At 50.7% G+C, this 19248-nt stretch overlaps 2 protein-coding genes across 2 annotated transcripts; both read left to right on the top strand.

Moving 5' to 3' along the window:
• Positions 1–206: 206 nt before the first annotated feature.
• On the top strand, positions 207–9267 carry TGME49_235398 (hypothetical protein). The gene is made up of 12 exons (XM_018780428.1): positions 207–1225; positions 1751–1962; positions 2435–2629; positions 3185–3302; positions 3850–3900; positions 4238–4373; positions 5111–5216; positions 5956–6081; positions 6764–6813; positions 7430–7503; positions 8036–8124; positions 8863–9267. Exons 1-12 carry the CDS (start codon positions 665–667, stop codon positions 8981–8983), a joined length of 1839 nt encoding a protein of 612 aa, XP_018635827.1. The 5' UTR covers positions 207–664; the 3' UTR covers positions 8984–9267.
• A 1625-nt stretch (positions 9268–10892) lies between these two features.
• Positions 10893–19030, top strand: TGME49_235390 (PAN domain-containing protein; the record flags this gene model as incomplete). The annotated part of the gene is made up of 15 exons (XM_018780427.1): positions 10893–10975; positions 11209–11273; positions 11472–11717; positions 12133–12396; positions 12670–12930; positions 13227–13475; positions 13731–13988; positions 14685–14930; positions 15253–15495; positions 15680–15925; positions 16246–16503; positions 16864–17142; positions 17400–17642; positions 17857–18105; positions 18258–19030. 15 exons carry the CDS (start codon positions 10893–10895, stop codon positions 19028–19030), a joined length of 3963 nt encoding a protein of 1320 aa, XP_018635828.1.
• Positions 19031–19248: the final 218 nt, after the last annotated feature.

Here is a 19248-nt window from a genome sequence, read left to right as displayed (position 1 = left end):
CCGTTGACGAAGTTCTTCACACGTCCAGCCCCGCTCTGGTCATCGACGCTGAAGGCTGAGCAGAGAGGCTGTCACGCTCGCGACTTTTCTCTGTGCAGAGATGCTGTTTGTTTGCGCTTGTTCTCTAGTTTTTCTGTGAAAAACTCGGCGAAAGCAGAAAGCGTCGCCGAGCAACCTTCACCCCAGAGAAAGGCATGTGTCTCCTGTCGCAGGGCGGCGGGGCGAGAGAAGAATCAGAGCGCAAGAAAGGAGAACGCAGTTTCGTCGGAAGCGAACGGTGCCTCCCTTTTCCTTGCAGGCTGAGAATCTCCAGAGAGCGATTGTGTGCTTTTGCCGGCGGATGGGCCTCGGGTCTCCAGAGGGGAGACAAAGACGGAGGGACGAAAGGCAACACGACGGGGACAATGCATCCGTGGGGAGAAAGAAAGAAAAGAAGGAAACGAGAAGATAAGGAGAGACCGAGACGGCTAGGAAAGCGACTTCGTTTTTCCCCTTCGTAGATGCTCCCGTTCGCCGCGATCTTCTCGTCCTTTGTCTTTCGTCTTCCCCCTCTTTCTCGGCTCCGATTGTCCACAGCCACGTAGTGTCCTCTCTGTTTTCTTGCCGCAAAGGCTGCGTGTGCCGATAGGGCGTCAGTTTTTTGTTTCCTTCTCCCTGTCGCAACATGTCTCTCGGAAGAGCTCTCTCGACCTCGACATCTCTGTCCTGTGAGATGCACTGCAGAGGCTGCGTCAACGTCGCTCGACGCACTCTCTTCCTCCCTTCTTCTCCTTCTTCTTCTCTTCCTCTTTCGTCTTGTGCTTCAGCCCAGAGTCTGTGTGTCTCTTCGTTGTGTCCTGCCGCTTCTCGCTGTGTTATGCCGCAGCTTCGGGGGATCCCTGCCTCCTCCCCTCCAGCATCGGCTGTCGACTCGAGTCTGTCTCCTTCTCCGTCTTACGTCTCTCCCTCTCTGTGGCCGAGTTGCTCTCCTTCGCCTTTCTTCCGGAATTCTCTCCTCGCTGCCTCGAGTTCTCCCGCCTCGTCTTGTGCTCTCCGGTTCTCTTCTGTCTCTCACCCGCGGTTGGCAGCTAGCCGCGATGCGGAGGGGCGCACATCCACAAACTCTTCTTCTGTGTCGCCTTCAACCTCTTCCAAAGAGGCTGTCTTTCTTCGTTCCTTCGAGAGCCGCTACGGGGCCTTGAGGCAGGAAGATCGCCTGAAAATTCTCGCGGAAAAGCGGAAAGAAGTGAGGTCCAAACGACTTCTTTGCAACTTCGAGCGCGTGAAGCAAAGGTCACCAACTTGGGTTTGTTCTTTGTTCTCCAACAGAAGTTTCTCGTCTGCTACTTTGGGGGGGGGCGTTGCACACAACGCGGTTGTGGAGGCGGAGAGAAGATTCCTTACGAACAGCGATTCGTGGAGCGTTTAAAACGAGATCCAGGGGAGATTCTTGCATGTTTCGCAGCTGATTCGCAGCCCTGTATTCTCTTCGTGACATTATCTTCGACACGTGACTCTTCACTGTATTTTCTTCATCCTGTTCTCTCCACGGCATTCTCTTCAACGTATTCTCTTCCTCCCGTTCTCTTCCTATCCTTTCTTCTCATCCTCTTCCCTTCATTCTCTTCCTCGCAAACTCGCTTTCTGTTGTTTGTCCTCCCATTCTGTTAGGTCGTAGAGCACTGTTGCTCTGCTGTTGCAGTGAGGGCCTGTTCGACCTGTTTTCTGTCCTCTCCACTCGCTGTCTTCGCTTCCACTTTCTCCTCTTCAGATCCTCGATCTCTCGCCGCTGCCTTGGGAGAGATTTCGGCCGGTGAACTTGGACGCAGAGCTTGCAGGTCAGCGTGAAGAGGAGAAGCGACGGGAGGAACGACGCGCGAGTCGCAGGGACGAACTGGAGCGGGACAAACCTGCTCATTTGAGGAGACACAAAGTCAAGGCCCAACGCCTGAGACAGGAAGAAGACGACGACCACTACATCACGTAAGTCGCGCTCTCCAAGTTTTCTCTGCGAGCTGCGAAGACAGCTGTTCGTTTCCTACCTGGGCCTTTTGTCTCCCAAGAGACCCCCGACCTCGGAGGCTCGAAACACGGTGGAGTCGTCCAGCTTGTCAATTTGCGTGCGCCGCTTCTCTGAGGCAAGAACCGAGGCTGGTGAGGTCGTCGTCGACTCGCGCGTCGGCGAGGCAGCGGAACGGGTGGGACTTTCCAACTTCAGACCCTATGCCTCCTGCTGTCTTGTGGGGTGATCCATTCTCTTTGCTGCCTGCTCACCTATCAAGTATCGTGGCTCTATCAGGAGTCTCTCTTCCTGGAAGGTGGAGCCGTCAAAATGTGGACCACAAGCCTAGCACTGTTCTGTTGGAACTCAAACTGTTCCGATGGCTCGGACTCCCTTCGCCTCTCTTCCCGAAGGATGCGTCGCCGTCTGCGGCCGCCTTGTGCATTTTCGTAGGTCGGCAAATTTCTCGGAGCCCGTGGAACTTCTCAGCCTAGCGGAAGATCTGCACAAAGCAGAGATCTACACACAGACGACGGAGAAACTCGAAAAGCAGTGGCCTGCGGCGGGAGGCGTCGCAAAGGGCATCCAAGGCGACCAGTTCTTCGACGTCATGGCGGCCGCCGTCAGAGAAGATCTGCAAGATCAGAGGTGAGACAGAAACGCGAAAAAATGCAGCCCTCTTTGCGGACCGGTGATAAAACTGAAATCTCAGATCGAGTCCCGAACGCGCAAACGTACCATCTCTCAGATCCAATCTCCTTCATCATCTACTTCTATGTGTGCGTGTTTGTACACACATATATATATATATATATTTGTGTATATGCATATATGTATACGTATACAAATTTGCAGAAGCAGCGAAGAGAAGCACGGGAAGCCTCAGAAGGGGCATTGTATAGGCGTCGGTGTTTCACCTGTCTACTGGAAAGGGAACTTCTTAAGCTTGTTTTGGGGGGTTCAGAGGAGGCGCGAGAAGAAGAGGCGAAAGCGACGAACTTTAGAAGGCACAGTGAAGGAGAAGAGGTTCTGTCGACAGGTGCCCAGGCAGGCGAGTTGTGAGCTGTGGGTTGTTTTTCGTCTCTATCTTTCTCTTCTTTGTTCTGCTGGGTTTTCGAGTCTGTCTCCTGAATTCGTTGGTGTCCTTCGCGCGTTGCTCCTTCATCCCTTTTCTTTCTTGTTTTCGGATCTTCCTCGCCTCAGTCGGCCGGTGCTGGTGAACGAACTCACCGACCACGAAAATCCGTACTGCATGAAGAGAGAGGCACTTCGTCGCCTTGTGCTGCACGCGTGTACTCGGAACTGTCTCGACGAAACGTTGGTAAGCTCGTGGTTCTTCGCAGTCTGTCTCTCTTTCCTTTCATCTCTGCATTCTCCCATGTTTCGAGGTCTGTTTTCCTCTAGCATCGCCCATCCGGCCCTTCTTGATATCTTTCGTGTCTGCTTGTGCCCCTCGCTTCGCATTTTCTCCTCTCTCCTGAGTCCAGTTTCTTCCCCGACGGTTCCCTTTCCTCCCCAACCAGTTTTTCGTATCTACTTTTTGCTCCTTTCTGGCGTCATGAATCGTGGCTTTTCTTCGCCCTCCTGCGCGTTGTGCAAAGTCGTCTTCTCTCCGCTAGATCCCTAGACATCGTTCTTTCTCGCTGAGCACGTCGTTTCTGTGTCCTTGCTGTCCGCCTTCTCTGGGTCGGAACTCAAGCGCACAGCCTTCTCACGCTTAGATCTCGTTTTTCTCCGGCGGCGTAGAGGAGAAACAGCTTTCCTCCGCTCTGCTGTCGGAAGCGAGTCCGCCTTAACAAGCAAGCGGAGAAGTCAAGCGGCCGCCAGTCTCTGGCGTCGCGTGTGTCTCTCCTTTGTGACGTTCGCAGACTGACACGCTGCTCGATAGGCGTGCTGACCTCCAGAGGCTCCGAAGCAAAGTACGCGAGGTGGAAGGGAACGGACGTAATCGAAAGCTGCAAACCGTTCTCTCGTGTGTGTTCAAGAAAAGACAAAGCGCGTATCCCAAGTTGTTTATGCTGATACCTACATTATATATATATATATTATATACGCGTACACGTATGCAGAAAGATAGGTGGATGGGAAAGGCCACAGTCTTGCGCAGTAAAGTAGGAGCCGTTATCTATTTACGTAGATGCGTACCATGCTAAACCGGTAGAGACCCGTCTACCTGTATATTCGCATGCATATAGATATATGCATGCATATCCAGAGTATTGAGTGCATGCAGTTGTTTTTCTTGTGTGTGACCAGGCCCGCCTTCCGCCCGAGGTGTTGGAGCCTCTGGCAGCGTTTGTGGGAATCACACGATTTTCCTTTGACCGAAGAGCACGTCTGAATCAAAAGGTGACGGCAGTGCAGCATGCATTGCGACAGATTTCTCTTGACGGTACGCATGTGATTCTCCCGGCAGCTATGGGGGGCGCAGCTCGAAGGAGCTCGCGGAGCTGTGATCACGTCATGTCGGGAAGTTCGATCCAGACAAAGAAACGCATCGATGCATGCACAGCAAAGTGCTTGCGACAGAGAGGTCCAGAAGTGACGCACTGAGATGGAGGATGTGTGACAGGAGCATTTGCAGGGGTTTCGAGCAGTCATAAAGGATTTGGTTGTCTGTCTCGGTAAACGAAGACTTTGAATCTCTAAGTGCGGCGGTAGTTCCATCAAGCTTTTGTTTCGAAGTAGATTTCACGGGGACTCACAGCCGAAGGTCTCTCCAAGAAGCTTCCATGTCGGGACTGTGTGGAGTGTTGCCTCACATGTCTGTGAGTGCACTGTCTGTGGTAGCGCGGTCGATGAGACTGATTTTTGCGGACAGGGTGGGGAAAAGCGGAGAATCGACGCTGGCGGGAGTCTGAGCCGTTCTGCGAAGAAGCGCGTTCAGCCAGCGCGAAGCGGTCCAGGGAAGATCCTGCAAGACATAGCGCTTCTTGCGGCGAGTTTCTTCTCTTATGTGTCCACAGACACGCGTCTGCCAGTTGCAGTTTTTACCCTGCAGCAGGGCCGTCAGGCTTCCGCGTGCTGCTGTGTGTGCGAATGAGTTTTCTGTGCCAAGGCGAGACGAAGGAGACGCAAACGTGAGAAGCGGGAAAGGCCAGTGGCTCTTCGTTGTATTTTTGCCTTCAGGCGTGAACACGGCGGAACTGGCAGAAGGGCAGGACGAACCGACGATGGACGCTGAAAAGGTTGAGGCAGTTTTGAGTGTGCTGCCCGAAAACTTCCCTTCAGACGCGTACGTCTCCGGAAGGATCTTGCGAAAGGATGTTGCGAACACGAGAGGCGGTTGGCGTCAAAGCATTGACCCAGGCGCCACAGGAACTGGGGTCTCGCGCATGCATCTGTTTGCTGGGGCGCGAGGCTTTTTTGTCGAGAAAAAACACTGTCTCACAGGGTTTGCAGCCGCTCCTGCTCCTCCGTGCACTTTTGTCCTCTCAGCGGTTGGGGACCGACATGCGCATCTGTCTCTTTCCGTCGCGGGAGGCGGGGGTGCAGACGCCTCTGAGGATCTGAGGCAACTTTCAGAATGGCTGAGTTGCATGATTTCGACAAGACTCACCTCCCTGCTTTGTGTCGTGTTCTCCATTTCGTCAGTCCATGTCTTCGAGCTTCCTCTCCTGCGTTTTTGCTTTCCCAAACGTCAGAGGTTTCCTCTCCGTTGCACTGAAAGCGCACTGTTTCTTCTCGGTGTGGCTCGCCCCCTTGCATCGTCTTCCGACGCCATGTCGAGGTAGTTTTCCTCGGTTTTTTCGCATTCGGTCGCCGCCGTGAACTTGATAGGGTTTTGTTTCTCTTCTCTCAACTTGATGTGTTTCCTCCTTGAGGAACTCGTCTCGCATGCAGCCGTTTTCCGAGGTTTTTGGTTGCCTCTCTAAACCGCGCGGGCTTTCCCAGATTGTGTTCGATACATGTTGAGGACGTGCCTGTTCTTTGCCTGCAAGTGGCTGTCCACAAGTCGAGTGTGTTCCTTGCAGACTCCATCCTCACCACCCTTTCCGGAACCACTTTGGGTTCGAGTCTTCTGTACCATACGGAGTCGTCGGGTCGATATCGATGGGGAAAGGCCGGAAGAAAATCGAAAAGGAACTCGCAAGGCTTCGGTAGGTCTGTCTTTTCTGATGCACCCGTTGTCTTCCTTTCTGTTTTATCTTCTCCCGCGGCTTCCACAGCTTTTTCTGATGTGTGTCCGTCATCTCTGACTGTGACGCCTCCCTTCCTTCTCCGGTGCACCACCTTCCTGATCCTGAATTCGCTGTCTTGCATTTCTCCCAACTTCATTCCTTTTCCGCTCTTCGCTCTGCTTTCTTTTGTCGGTGACTTCGGTGTTCCGTCTGTTCCCTTGGGTCTCCGGATTCGCGTTCTGATCTCGCCTGTCGCTTTCGGTTTCTCTTTGCTGCTGCTCGGCCACAAACAAAGCCACTGTTGTGTGTTCTCCAGTTGTGTTTTCTTCTCCCTAGTGTCTCTACGTTTCGTTTGTCGCTCGGTCCTCGGCCTTGTCTCGCGTCTGTGGTCCTTGTTTACATTTTCAGGGAGCAGCGCAGCGTCGAACGCTCTACCGTCTCTCCATCCGAAGGCTCGCTGCAAGTGCCCTTTGCCTGTGTTTCGGACCGCTTCCGTGCTTCTCTTTCTTTATTCTTCTCTCGTGTCGCTCCGTCCAAACGGAGACGTTCGTAATCTGCACCAGGAGTCCGACTCGCAGTGTCTGCTCCCCAGAAAGTTTGTTCCTCCTTCTTTCCCCGTCACTGTTCCCATCTGGCTTTCCTTGGTTCTACTTGTGTGTAGATATCCGACTCTCCAGCGCGTCGCCCACTCTCTGCCGAAGGATTTGAAATGTGAGTGCACAGCAAAGTGCATGTCTACGAAGGTGAAACAGGTGTCTTTCTCTAATGGCCTCGAAACGGAAAGAAAACGCATAAGCTCCCCAGTGTCGTCTCGTATTCCAGTTCGAGGTGCAGCAGTCGTAGTGTGCAGATTTCTGTGTCGCGAAGTAGGGAAAAGTAGATTCATGCCGGTTAACTTGTGTGTCCAAGGAGACCACGACATGCCACTTGGCGTGTAGGCCGCGAACGCCGCGAGGGTCAACATCAGACATGGTTCGTCACACGCATACGTCCGGATGAATCTAGTTTCGTAGGCGTTGGGGTTCAAAAAGGTTAGACACATGGAAGGCAAACCTTTCTGTGCAAGCAAGGAGCTTTGGTTCGGATCCACAACATCCTTGTGGTCCACCAATTTAAGAATTGTTATTTTCAAGCGTAAAGTGCCTAGTTGGTGATCACTTGCAGAGACAGGATCGATTGATAGGTGTCGTTGCATCTGGGCAAAGGAAGATCGAGATGAGGGGCTGGGCTTCGCTTGAGTCATGTGGGGGGCACCCTTCACTTCTCCAGTTGGTCTCCCGTGCGTGTAACAAATTGTTTTTTTCCTTGCATGCGAGGCCGGTGACAGATCGAGAGAGCGTCGCTCACGCCATTCGCGTTCTTGAACGATCTCGTGGATGGGATTTTGAAAGTAAAGTAAAGGTGAGAAACAGTCGCTTGTTCTGTGGCAGACGCAGCCGTGCGTTTCGAGTTCCGCTGACATGCCATGATGAACATATCGAATTGTCGAGATGGTCGTGCATATATAAGCGTCAGAGCGGCATGGTTCGTAACTCTCTGTTTACCTACTTGCCAGTAATCCGTGTGCTTTGAGTGAACTGAAAGGTTAACTATTTTCTTAGCTCCTGTCAACGTTGCTTCTCTGAGAATGTGCTCAATCGTGATGCAGCTGAGTACGTAGATGCTGCCGCCTAAACGAGAAAGTGGGGTTCTTTCTCATGCGGGATACGAAGTTGGCAGCCTCATTCGAAAGCATCTCCGAAATTCTCGTGTGACGGCCTGTGCACCTACTCGGTTTGCGTTCCGTACCAATATAAATTCATGTTCAGAGACACAGAGAATGAAGAAAGATGAAAGTGTAGGTACACATGTATGGATGTACGCGCTTGGGTACAGATGTACTACCACATTCACATATTCACGGTTCGGAAACGATGTACTCTTCTCAACTCAGGCCGTCAACGCTCTCGTAGAAGTCTGGAACCGGCTGGCGCCAGGGAGAACATACGAGAAGATTCTGAACCACGCGTTCCCTGTCTTCAGGTAATAGGGGTGGTTATGCCTTTGTTTGCAGGTTCTGTCCGTTGATGCTCTCGCTTCTTTCTGACTGCCTCCTGGTTCGACGTGTTTCCACCCTCGAACGGTTTTTGTGTATTTGCTGTTTCTGTACATTCCATTCTATGTACTTCCTTGTTTCTGTGTTATTTGTTGACTCTTTGTCTGCCTGGTTGAGATGCACTAAGGTTGCACCGTACTTCTGCTTCTTATATTTCCTTTGCTGTCTCCGTTATTCTTTCTGTATTCCTGTTTTGTCTGGTTCTTCCCTTTTGTTGACGCTTTCTTGTCGTTCTCTTCATCTGTTTTAGATTTAATTCATTGTCTGTACGTTGTCCCGTCCTTTCGGCGTCCTTTCTTGTGTCTCTTGCATCTCCCTGCACTCGCGATTATCTCATTTGATTTGAGTTCATATTTTCTGTCAGCGTTGATGGGTCTTGTGGGTCTCTTTGGCTCTCATAGATGTCTTTGTTCTGGCCTTCCACTTTTTCTTCCAGTAACTCCATCGAAAGCACAGACGCCAACACTCCGTCTTTCCCTGCTAGCGCATTCATTATGTGTCTCGCTTATTCAAACGCATGTCAGAAATCGAATCCACGTCTCTCAACGCACTGTTCGTTTTCATTGTTTTAGAAATGAGGTGAAGATACAGGAGACGAAGGTCTTGTTCGTACGCTGTTCATTTCTGGTTTCTGTTTCTTATCCTTTTGCTGGATGCCTTTGCAGAGGAAGAGGAATGGTGAAGAAGACTCGTTCAAGGGCCGCGGTCTTCAATAAAGGATTGAAATATATTCGTTCTCTCACAACGCAGAAGCCTCTCCACGCACGACTACAGAAAAAGAAATGAGAAAGGAACTAGGACGAGCACCGAAGAGTGCTTGTTCGCTCCATTGTCTCCTTTTGCTAATCCAGCAGAAAATGAAACGTTATACACCAGAGAGAAAGAGAGTGGCGAAAGCAGGTTCAAGAGGCGATGCAGTCATGGTCGTGCTGGAGCACTTCTTCGTGGGTAAAAACAGCCCACGAGCAGATTTTTCTTCGTGCTTTTCTCTATTCCTGCCTAGATACATGCATCTGCAAATACGCGCATGCACTGCAGAAAAGACGTGTTTCCCAGCAGCGAACCCTTGAGCCGCATAGTGTCACAGGGTATGTTTTCTTTAAAAACAGAAGAGATACTGTCCCCGTCAGCTTCCCCAATGTCGCTGGTGGTGGTGAAAGCAGTAAAATACGATGCCAGAAGAAACGCATGCTTTGCATACTCCTCTTTGACCGTCACATGATTTCGGTTGTGAACTGTGGCGCATGTCAAATTGTATTCGTCCACTTGAGGGACGGAGAAGAGTTCTGTACTCTCTGGACGGTAATGCCGTCGGAGCGTCTGCGTTTCCAGGCTTGAAAATACGAACATAGTTTCCCTTGGCGCAGCATTATTTTTCTCATAGATCTGTGCACACACAAATTTGAGGCTAGGGAGACAGAAAAAAGTCCACGTCTTCGGAGGAGGGCGGGCACAGGAGGACATAGACAGAGATGCAAGTGCTCTCGCTACTAAGTTTATTCTATTTCTTGAGGAGAAATCCGCTGCGAAAAGGCGACAAACGGAAGTGCGTGTTCTCGAAGCGTTGTTCGAGTGCAGTCATGAGAAGCAGCACGAAACGTTACACGCAGAAGCTGAAGCCAGTCAGAGCGTTTTACGTGTCTAAATGACTGTCACATATGTTTAGTACGCCAAGGAAGAAGCGTCACAAAGTGTACAGGCCTCCATTGTTCTACAGGTGCGTCCTTGTGGAAAGACACGGACCGTACTGACAGGAAGTTCAGCTGAAAAACACAAAAAGAGTGTTCGCATAGCATAGAATGCGTCAGGCTACACGGAACTCTCCTTTGGGTAGTTTTCCGGTGAAAGCCGCAAAGACGTGTCGACATCGTGACTGCTGTCGTGGTGTTCATAATAAGCGGAGATTTACTGCAGGAAAATTATATAGGGGATTCGTGCAGATAGTTCTCTCCCGTGACGATCTCAGGTGGCAGTTAAAGGACTCAAAAAGTTCAGAACGCGCGGCAAGAGTTTTGTGGCAAATGGGAGAACAATGAATCGGCGTCTTTCATGGAAGGTTTTTTCTTCCCGAGAATTCGGGATAAACCAGGATTCAGTAAGCACGCTTTGGTTGTAAGCGTATGTCGCAAAAGACAACCGTGGTTAGCTAGATCACTACGGTGCAGCAAGATCGGCTCATGATTGCCTCTCTGCGCAACAGTCAGTAACTTTGGTCAAAAGGCTCTAGGGGAAGAGACCAAAACACGTGACTTGGGTCCCTTTCTCGGAACTCCACCTGTCTCCGCGCTTTTCTCCGGCTTATTCCCAGTTACCTGACGAAAGAGACAGGTAGTATCTCATGCACCAAGCCGTACGAAAGTGGCAAGGAGACACCGCCCCGACACTGGGCCCACCTTACACCGAAACGAGGAGATACGGACGGAAGTGCCTCTTGGGCAATCTGCGCTCTCTCTACGATCGCCGTGTTCTGTCCCAAATTTTGTTTTTCTCGTCACCCGAAATCGTCCAATTTATTTTCTTTGACGACAGAACTTGATTATTTCTCAAAGACCGAGCCCCCTTGTGCTTTCACGGCGGCTCGTCGCCTTCGTGATCTGCGCATTGTGTGTTCTGGTTTCCTTGGGAGACCACTAAAGAATAATTTTGGTTTCGATTTCTCCAAGTTCATAGCTTTTACCATCACGTGGTGGAAAAGATGGGACGGATTGGGAGAATTGCCGCTTGCCTCGCTCTCGCCGAAGTCGGCCGGAGTTGTCTTGGCGCCGGTCCCGGGCACAAGTAAGCCGACGTTGAAACAACATGGCTGACATTGTTGCTACCAGGCCAGAAAAATTCACACAGTGGGGACGAAACCATCCCGCCAAAGCTAACGTCTTCAGTGGAACCGGAAAATGGCACTGGTTTTTTTTAGCAAATCCGTCAGCAATCAGCTCTGTTCTGCAGCGACAGCGAGCAGACGCTTTCCTTCTCCACGACCGACGGAGTATCTTTTTGTGCGTGTTCTGTATCAGATCTGTCGAATCTTTCACTGTGGCTGAAGCCGCTGCACCTGTACCAGTCGACGCAAAGCTTGCATGTAAGACCTAAACTATTCCCGGACCGGCTCGACAGCGTTTGAGGAGAGGCAATGCAAGTCTTGCCATGTATACGCAGTGCGCCTCGCTCGCTTCCACCTCGCCTATAGGTGAAAAACGATTCTTCGGAAAGGACTGAGCGGCATTTCGTCTTATCCTTGAGCATCTGGGAAAAAGTGGCCTGCTTTGCGTTTGCTCAGGGTGCTACGAGCTGAACGTGGACTTCCGAAGCCATGACGTGGAGAAGGTTGAAGACGCGGGCATCGCCACTCCGAATCTGTGTCAGGCCATGTGTGCGGTATCACCCTCCTGTTACTATTGGACTTGGGTTCCCCAGACAGGTAGCTGTTACCTGAAGGACCAGCTTGCCCCCCAGAATAGAGTGCAAGATGACACCGCCAAGGGCATGGTATCGGGTCCGAAGACGTGCGGGCCGTCTCCGACGAGTAAGTGACACTATACAGAACGCGACATCCACGGTGATGGCTCTTCGGATTCAGAGGAAGTTGTTGGAGTCGACTGAGAGATCGAGGGCTGGCGTATGAGACATTCTGCGTCCATCATTCTCGGTAGCTGCCATGGCAAGCGAATGCCTCTACGTGTAACGGACAGAACTCGGTTCCGCACCTTCATAAAAATGCGTTGACTTTCCTAGGATTTCCTCGAAAGCCTATTTCATATCAAAAGCGCACCTGATGCGCCAAAAAAATTGATAGTTTCGTTGTCATGTCCTCTCCAGCGCAGCACGGCTGCGTGTGGTGTGAGCGGCTTTCACGCATAGTCCTCGCCGCCGCGACATTACTGACTTGTGTGGTTTGACTAACTCAGAATCGATCTGTATGCGACGGTGTGCTTTCACAGTCTGCTTGGAATATGGGGTTGACTACGTGGGGTACGATATCGAGAAGGTGGAGACGGGCGGCGTTCAATACGCACAGGAGTGCCAGCGTCTCTGCTATGAGAAAGAGGGTTGCTACTTTTTCAGCTGGGTCTCGGAAACGCGAAACTGCTACCTTAAGGGACCAGCTGCCTTGACAGGCCGCAAGCTCGACTCTACGACCGTTGGCATTGTGTCTGGTCCGAAGACGTGCGGGAGCATCATCCAACCCCTCCCTCCAAGCTCTGGTATGCTGCCACTATAAAGAATCAGTTTTGGGGGCAGATGGTAATCTGTGTAACAATGTTATTTGGGTCGCACTGCACACGTGACTTTGAGTGAGTCGTTTACCCGATCATCCCCGCGTTTCTACAGTAGCATGCGTATTCCTGAAGCCGAAACACCAACCGCACGTTTTACGACACGAAGGAGAGTGCAGCGAGATGTTGAAGATAGAGGATAACTTTTATTCGCATATTTGTGGAAAAAAAGGGTCATTTATGCATGTGGGATATTTACAGGTTCCTGCTACGAAAGCGGCGTGGACTACACAGGCTTCGACGTAGAAAAGCTCGAGACAACATCCAAGATCTCGCCACAACATTGCCAAATGGCCTGCTTTCAGCATGCTCAGTGCTTCTACTGGACATGGACGCCAACGTCGGAAGGCAACTTCTGTTACCTGAAGTCTAATCTCGCTCCCATTGGCAAGAGAAGAACGCCTGAAACCCAGTCGTTCGTGTCCGGACCGAAACGCTGCCCGTCCTCTGGCTCAACACAAAGTCAGTCCCCGAGTGCCTCAGCCTACGTTCTAACAGCTCTCAAAACTACAGAACATATGTAAACCGTAAACGGCTTATCTATGCATGATTTTTCCCGCAACCAATTATGTTCAAACACAAGGACTGGAGCCTTTTCTCTACAAATGCTTTGTCTGACGATTCTGCAGTCTCTATACTTGTGTGTCTGAACATGGGCTGGCAATCATGTCATTCACGCCAGATTACTTTGCAGTGTCCACTATCCAGATCATAGTTTATTTCCCGGTTTCGACCTCTGTTGTTCTTTGTGTTCTCAGCGTGCTTTGAGAACGATTTTGACTACTACGGGAACGATATTGAGAAGATAGAAGACGGCAGCATTCAAAGTGACATCGCCTGCCAGCAGGCATGTGCACACCTTAAGGGATGCGCTTTCTTTACATTCAGTAGACAGCAGAAATGGTGCTACTTGAAATCTTACAAAGCACTAGCAGGACGTCGCGCAAGCAGTGTTACCGGCGACTTGGTCTCGGGCCCGGCACACTGTTCTTACTTCCAGAACCCAGGTGCGCAGGATGTTATCATTCGAGTTCAGTGCTGTGTTTTTTACCAGCAAATAAGTACGGAGAAGCACGTGCCAGTCTAGTATTAATATTGCTGTGCAGACAAGCGCTTTTTCTTGAATTTGCGGCTAACCCGAGGGATGCGAAATGATGCTTGTGGTTGAATACTGCCAGCGGACTGCCTGAGTAGCCACCTGTGATCGATTCATCTCTCTGCACCACCTAATCACCTATTTTGCGTGCTCATTTATCTCGCAGACACCTCTTTGAACTGCTACGAGCAGGACGTCGACCTGGTTGGTTCTACCTTGAAAGTTGTCAGCATTGGAAGGGTCACATCGCCGGTGATGTGCCAACAACTGTGCGGTCTCTGGGGAATGTGCATGTATTTCACATGGTCATCGCTCGACAAGAGCTGTGCACTGAAGACTGGAACAGCACTGCATGGCTGGAAGAAGGATGAAACTACAAAGGGACTCGTCTCAGGACCCAAAAAGTGTGGAGAGTCGCAAGTTCGTAAGTTGTATTTCAATCCTGTTCACGAAACTTTCCGAGAAAGAACACGTGACACAGTGTAAAAACTTGCGCGGTTATTTGATTCGCTTTTGTGAATGTGATGCTTCAGAGCAGATCTTGAGCGACACTGAATAGGCAGATATGCAGGGCGTGTGTCTCCTTAAGTACCCGCTAATATCTTGTGGTCCGGGTCTGAAGAAAACAATTTGAGACTTCAAAAGTGAAAGATATTCACGGTTACTGTTAATACCAACTTCTTTGTATGCATGCGTGTTCAATTCCGGTGTTACGTCAGCCGGTGTTCGTGCCTCGAAGTGCGGTGAGGTGGATTGTTAGACGTCGGCATCGCGCTTGTGGGTTTCTCATCCGCAAATGCTTTTTCAGCACGAAGTTGTACTATGCAGCTGCCCGAGTCATTCTGGCGTTTGTCGGTGGTCGGTCGATGATTCTAGCCATGTGTTGTATCTCTATCGTAGGTTAGGTTTCCTAGTAGGGGCAAATCACATTATATAGCCGCCGGTCTACAGGTCTATACACAAGCAGAAAAGTGTAAAATAGCAAAATGTTTTTCAAAGTTTTGCATCTTCTTCGAGGATACTGTTTAATGTTGATTGTCAATGATAGTGTCCTCTGCTTGTGCGCTCCCCACAAAGTTTGCGTCAGTTTGTGTTTACTCTATGTCTGCCTCCTTTTTAGCTTGCCAGGAAGCTGGCGTCTCTTACCCGGGTTACAACATCATGCGCATCACCAGCGGACACGTCCGCAGTCCCGCAATGTGCCAGAAGCTTTGCCAGACAACGCCAGGTTGCCGCTATTGGACGTGGCAGCCAACGGACAATGCCTGCGAGCTGAAAGGCAGAGCGGCACTTACTGGTCGTCAGCAGAATGATGAAACAAGACAGATGATTTCGGGGCCCAAATTCTGCTCTGCAGTCACCGCTGGTATGTGTTAAGGTTGTCGACGTGGCACCATCTACTGCATAATTATGGATAAGCCATCATTAAGAAGTCGATGCTCTGCGGACCACCACTTCAGGAGATTAATTGCTCAGCATTCAAGGATTCGTTTCTTATAGCTTCAGCGATTGGTGTTTCCAAATAATGGTTGATTGGATAGCTTGCTCCATGTCAAGGCGCGCAGTGGGGCAAGCGGTAGCGGAGCCACACGGACACTTCTCGCCATGTGTATATTTACCCGTCCTTTGAAAGCATGGTATTTAGAGAGACACTCCTCCCTTACCCTTGACATGACATTTTCCCACAGGTTGCTATGAAGTCGATGTGGACTACTGGGGTAATGACATTCAAAAGCTCGAAGACGAACTTGTGGCAAGTCCGAGCATCTGCCAAGGATACTGTCAAAGAAGAACAGATTGCAGGTTCTGGACGTGGGTTAGCGCGACACAGAGCTGCTATCTGAAGAATGTGAATGGCGTCTACGGTCGTCGTCGAGACTCCACCACAGGCGGCATGGTCTCCGGCCCAGCCTTCTGCCCTCAGCAGCCACGTAAGTGTCCAGCGATGTCATTGGGTGCCGAGTGACCTCACACAGAAAGTCAAATAGCCTGTATCATTTTCAGTCGATTGATTCTGCACCCAAGTTGATGCATTCCCGGTCGTCGTCGCCAATCCTCCCAGTTACGGATGTGCTAACCAGGTTTGTTTTCCCGGTACCGATTGTGTGTGAGCAGAGTGCTTCGAGGATAGTGTGGACTACACAGGATACGACCTGGAAAAAGTTGAAACAGGAAAAATCACGACTCCTGCAATGTGCCAGACACTATGCCAGCAACGGGATCTGTGCCGCTACTGGTCGTGGGTCAGCCACACAAAAAACTGTTATTTGAAGGGCCAGTTCGCTCTGATGGGAAGGCGCGACGATTCGTCAACGTCAGGCATCGTCTCTGGACCCCAGTATTGCACGACGACGCCGACAGGTAACACCAGCAACGATGTCCAAGGCATCTCTAGATATTTCTCCTAGTATCCGTGTCCTCCTTGTCAGATGTCTCGTCGCCTTTCCATAGAGGAACGATGCCAATGATCGAGACTCAGGTATCAAAACGAGAGTATACAACTATCGCATATGTGAACAGTGCTGTTGCCACGCCAGGAAAAAAATTCATGCAGTCGTTCAGCACTCGGTTACAAACGACAGGAAACACTCAACAGTGAACCACGCAATATGGGAGTCTTTTCGGAGAGACATGCAGCGAAACGGAAATCGGGTGAACGTCCTCAATATTTTTTATCGCAGAATGCCACGAATACGGCTACGACTACTCGGGGCACGACGTGACAAAGATCGTCTCTGGGTCGGTGAAGTCCCCCAATACATGCGAAACTCTCTGCGAGCATGAGCCGGATTGCTTCTTCTGGACATGGGATAGAAAGGAAAACAACTGTTACTTGAAAGACCAATACGCGCCACACGGCCGGATTCAAGACTCTCGTACCGTGTCCCTCATCTCTGGTGGCCTTGGATCGAGCAACACGTTCAAGGGTCGATTCTCTGGTAAGTTCCAGCTTTGGATAGCAGAGGCCTTGGCACACCGTTTTTCATCTGTAACTAGGCGTCCTGCCTTCGTGGAACACCTTTGGTCTAGTCATCTCTGGTCAAACACTCCGATATGCATACGCGGGGCTGGTAGCGGCATCCGTAGACATCTCAAAAAGGGCAATACGGGACAAACAAAACTGACCACCTACGCAGATGCAGCCATGCCTACTGCAATTCACTTCGGAAGGGGGCTTCAGCAGCTAATAAGGGGCAGAGCAGTTTGAATCGTGTCCTGGCTTAAACACAATGGGGCCGACAAATTGGGCATCTACCTGGTAGTCCATACTGGAATATGAGCGTTTTTCGTCTGTGCAGACGCCTGCGTCGAGGATGAGGTCGCGTACGCTGGTTATGATTTGCCTACATCTGCTACCGTTGTCGGAACGAGCCTGGGAAACGTTCGCGGGAAACAGAACGGCTCTTTCGTCTGTCAGACTATGTGCCGGGCGACACAGTCGTGTTTCTACTGGTCTTATGACCAGGCCGCAAACCGATGCTTCTTGAAAAACCAATACGCGCTTCAGGGACGCGTGCGCAATGAATCGACCAAAAACTTTGTTTCGGGCAGTCGCGATTGCGTGCCCAAACCCTCACGTAAGTTTTCAGTAAATGTACTCGTGAAATACAGAGTTCTCAGATACAGGGGGAAAGACAGTCGCTAGACCGACATATGGGCATCTGCGCCACTGTCAGCAAGGCTTGAACTCACACGTTGTTTCTGGCGAACAATTTAATGCCTTCCTTCTTTGATAGGATGTGCTAATCAGGTTCTTATTATATTTGCCACTGCTAAGAACATTGAATTTTCTTTGATTTGCTCCGCCCGTTGGAATTGTATCTTGCCTTCTCAGAGTGCCACGAACTGGATGTCGACTACCGTGGATACGACCTCAAGAAAATCGAGACGCAGCAGATCCAGTCGTACCACGTATGCCAAGAGATTTGCCGTGTCACCGACGGCTGCCATTACTGGACGTGGTCCAGTCAAACCTTCAACTGTTACCTCAAGACTGACCACGCCTTCAGCACGCGCGTCGAAGACCAATTCAGCGTCGGTCTCGTGTCTGGACCCAAGAGATGCGCCCCTGCTGGAGGTACGGTGGGGCATAGGTCACATGCTGTTAATCGTAGGAACATCAAGAGGTCTCACAGCAGTGCAGTAACCTAAACATCTACGTTTGCATGTGCGTATGGATGCAGAGATACATCAACACATCTGCTACATGCATATCTCTGATAACTAATGAATACGTACTGACGACGGTAGTAGGAATGTCTTGCTTCGTTGATATGTTCAATGTTTTTCAGCAAGCTGTTGGGAATACGGTGTGGACTTCTACGGTTACGATATTCAAAAGATCGAAGATGGCTCGGTAATTTCGGCTGCCCTTTGCCAAGGGCTCTGCAAGCAGAAGCCGCTGTGTGATTACTGGACGTGGAATTCTGAAACGAATAGCTGCTACCTGAAGAACAGCAGTGCCCCATTGGGAAGGCTTCAGGACCTCTCTACAGCTGGAATGATCTCGGGACCCCGAGAATGTCCCGCTACACAGCCTGGTGAGATATTGTTAAGTGTCCCAGATATGTAGCAGACATATTTTCGGGAGTTTTCTGGTGCAAGCAGGAGGTCTTTTGTTGCTACCTGTTGCGTGTAGACTACATCCCCTTTCATGATATTCGTGTTCTCTCTGTATCCGCCGCGTCCTCAGACTGCCGTGAGCTGAACATCGACTACTACGGCAACGACGTTCACAAATATGAAGATGGGGATGTGACTACGGCCAACGAGTGCCAGTGGCTCTGCCAGAACAAGGCTGACTGCTTCTTCTGGACTTACCTGACCGAACAGCGATTCTGCTACTTGAAGAACTACGCAGCGGCGGGGACACGTGTCCCCCATAATGATGCCATTTCCGGCCCTAAGAACTGCCTGACTACTACCACAGGCGATATCGGAAACTCATCAACTGGCACTTGCTTTGAACATGACATTCAGTACGTCGCACCAGCCCTCCCCCATTCAGCGAGAGTCACTGGCCCCGAGGGATGCCAGGCACTCTGCCAAGCAGAACCTCTGTGCACCGTTTTCGAGTTTTACGTTCACAGTGAACGATGCATCATGAAGGATCTCAGCCAATTGTCGCCGCTGGATCCCGTGTACAAGAGAACCGTTCCTGGAATCATTTCCGGTCCAAGGGAGTGCCCAACAACCGTCACGACTGCTCCCCCCGTCTCCTCTGGTTGTTTTCAAGTCGGAATTGAGTATATCGGCCACGATCTTACACAAGAAAACAGCGTACTACCTACAGCTACATCAGCAGCCACCTGCCAGGCTTTCTGCGCGGCTGCAGCCAACTGCAAATACTGGACTTACGTGGCTGCCACTTCACAATGCACCCTCAAGGACGAGCACGCAAATGCCAACAGCATGAGCAATGCGTATGCTGTGTCAGGTCCAAAGACGTGCGCCTCTGCTGCGTAAAGTGCGTGTGAAAACCTAACAAGACTATCGAGGAACGGAATGGGAATTTTGTTTTTGTTTTGTCCGACTGATCTGTGACAGGCGGGCTTCTGTTGTCGCTTTCCTTGCATTGGTGAACTAGGAAAATGACATACTTTCCATACGTATTAATTCGGTAGCAAAACAAAGCAACTGAGAGGCATGTCAGTCCTCCTTCTCAATGGCTTCAGCATTATGAC

The sequence above is a fragment of the Toxoplasma gondii genome, chromosome X, assembly GCF_000006565.2.
Source record: "Toxoplasma gondii ME49 chromosome X, whole genome shotgun sequence".
Classification (NCBI taxonomy): domain Eukaryota; phylum Apicomplexa; class Conoidasida; order Eucoccidiorida; family Sarcocystidae; genus Toxoplasma; species Toxoplasma gondii.
The sequence above is the reverse complement of the archived record's forward strand: the minus strand, read 5'-3'. Positions and strand labels throughout refer to the sequence as shown.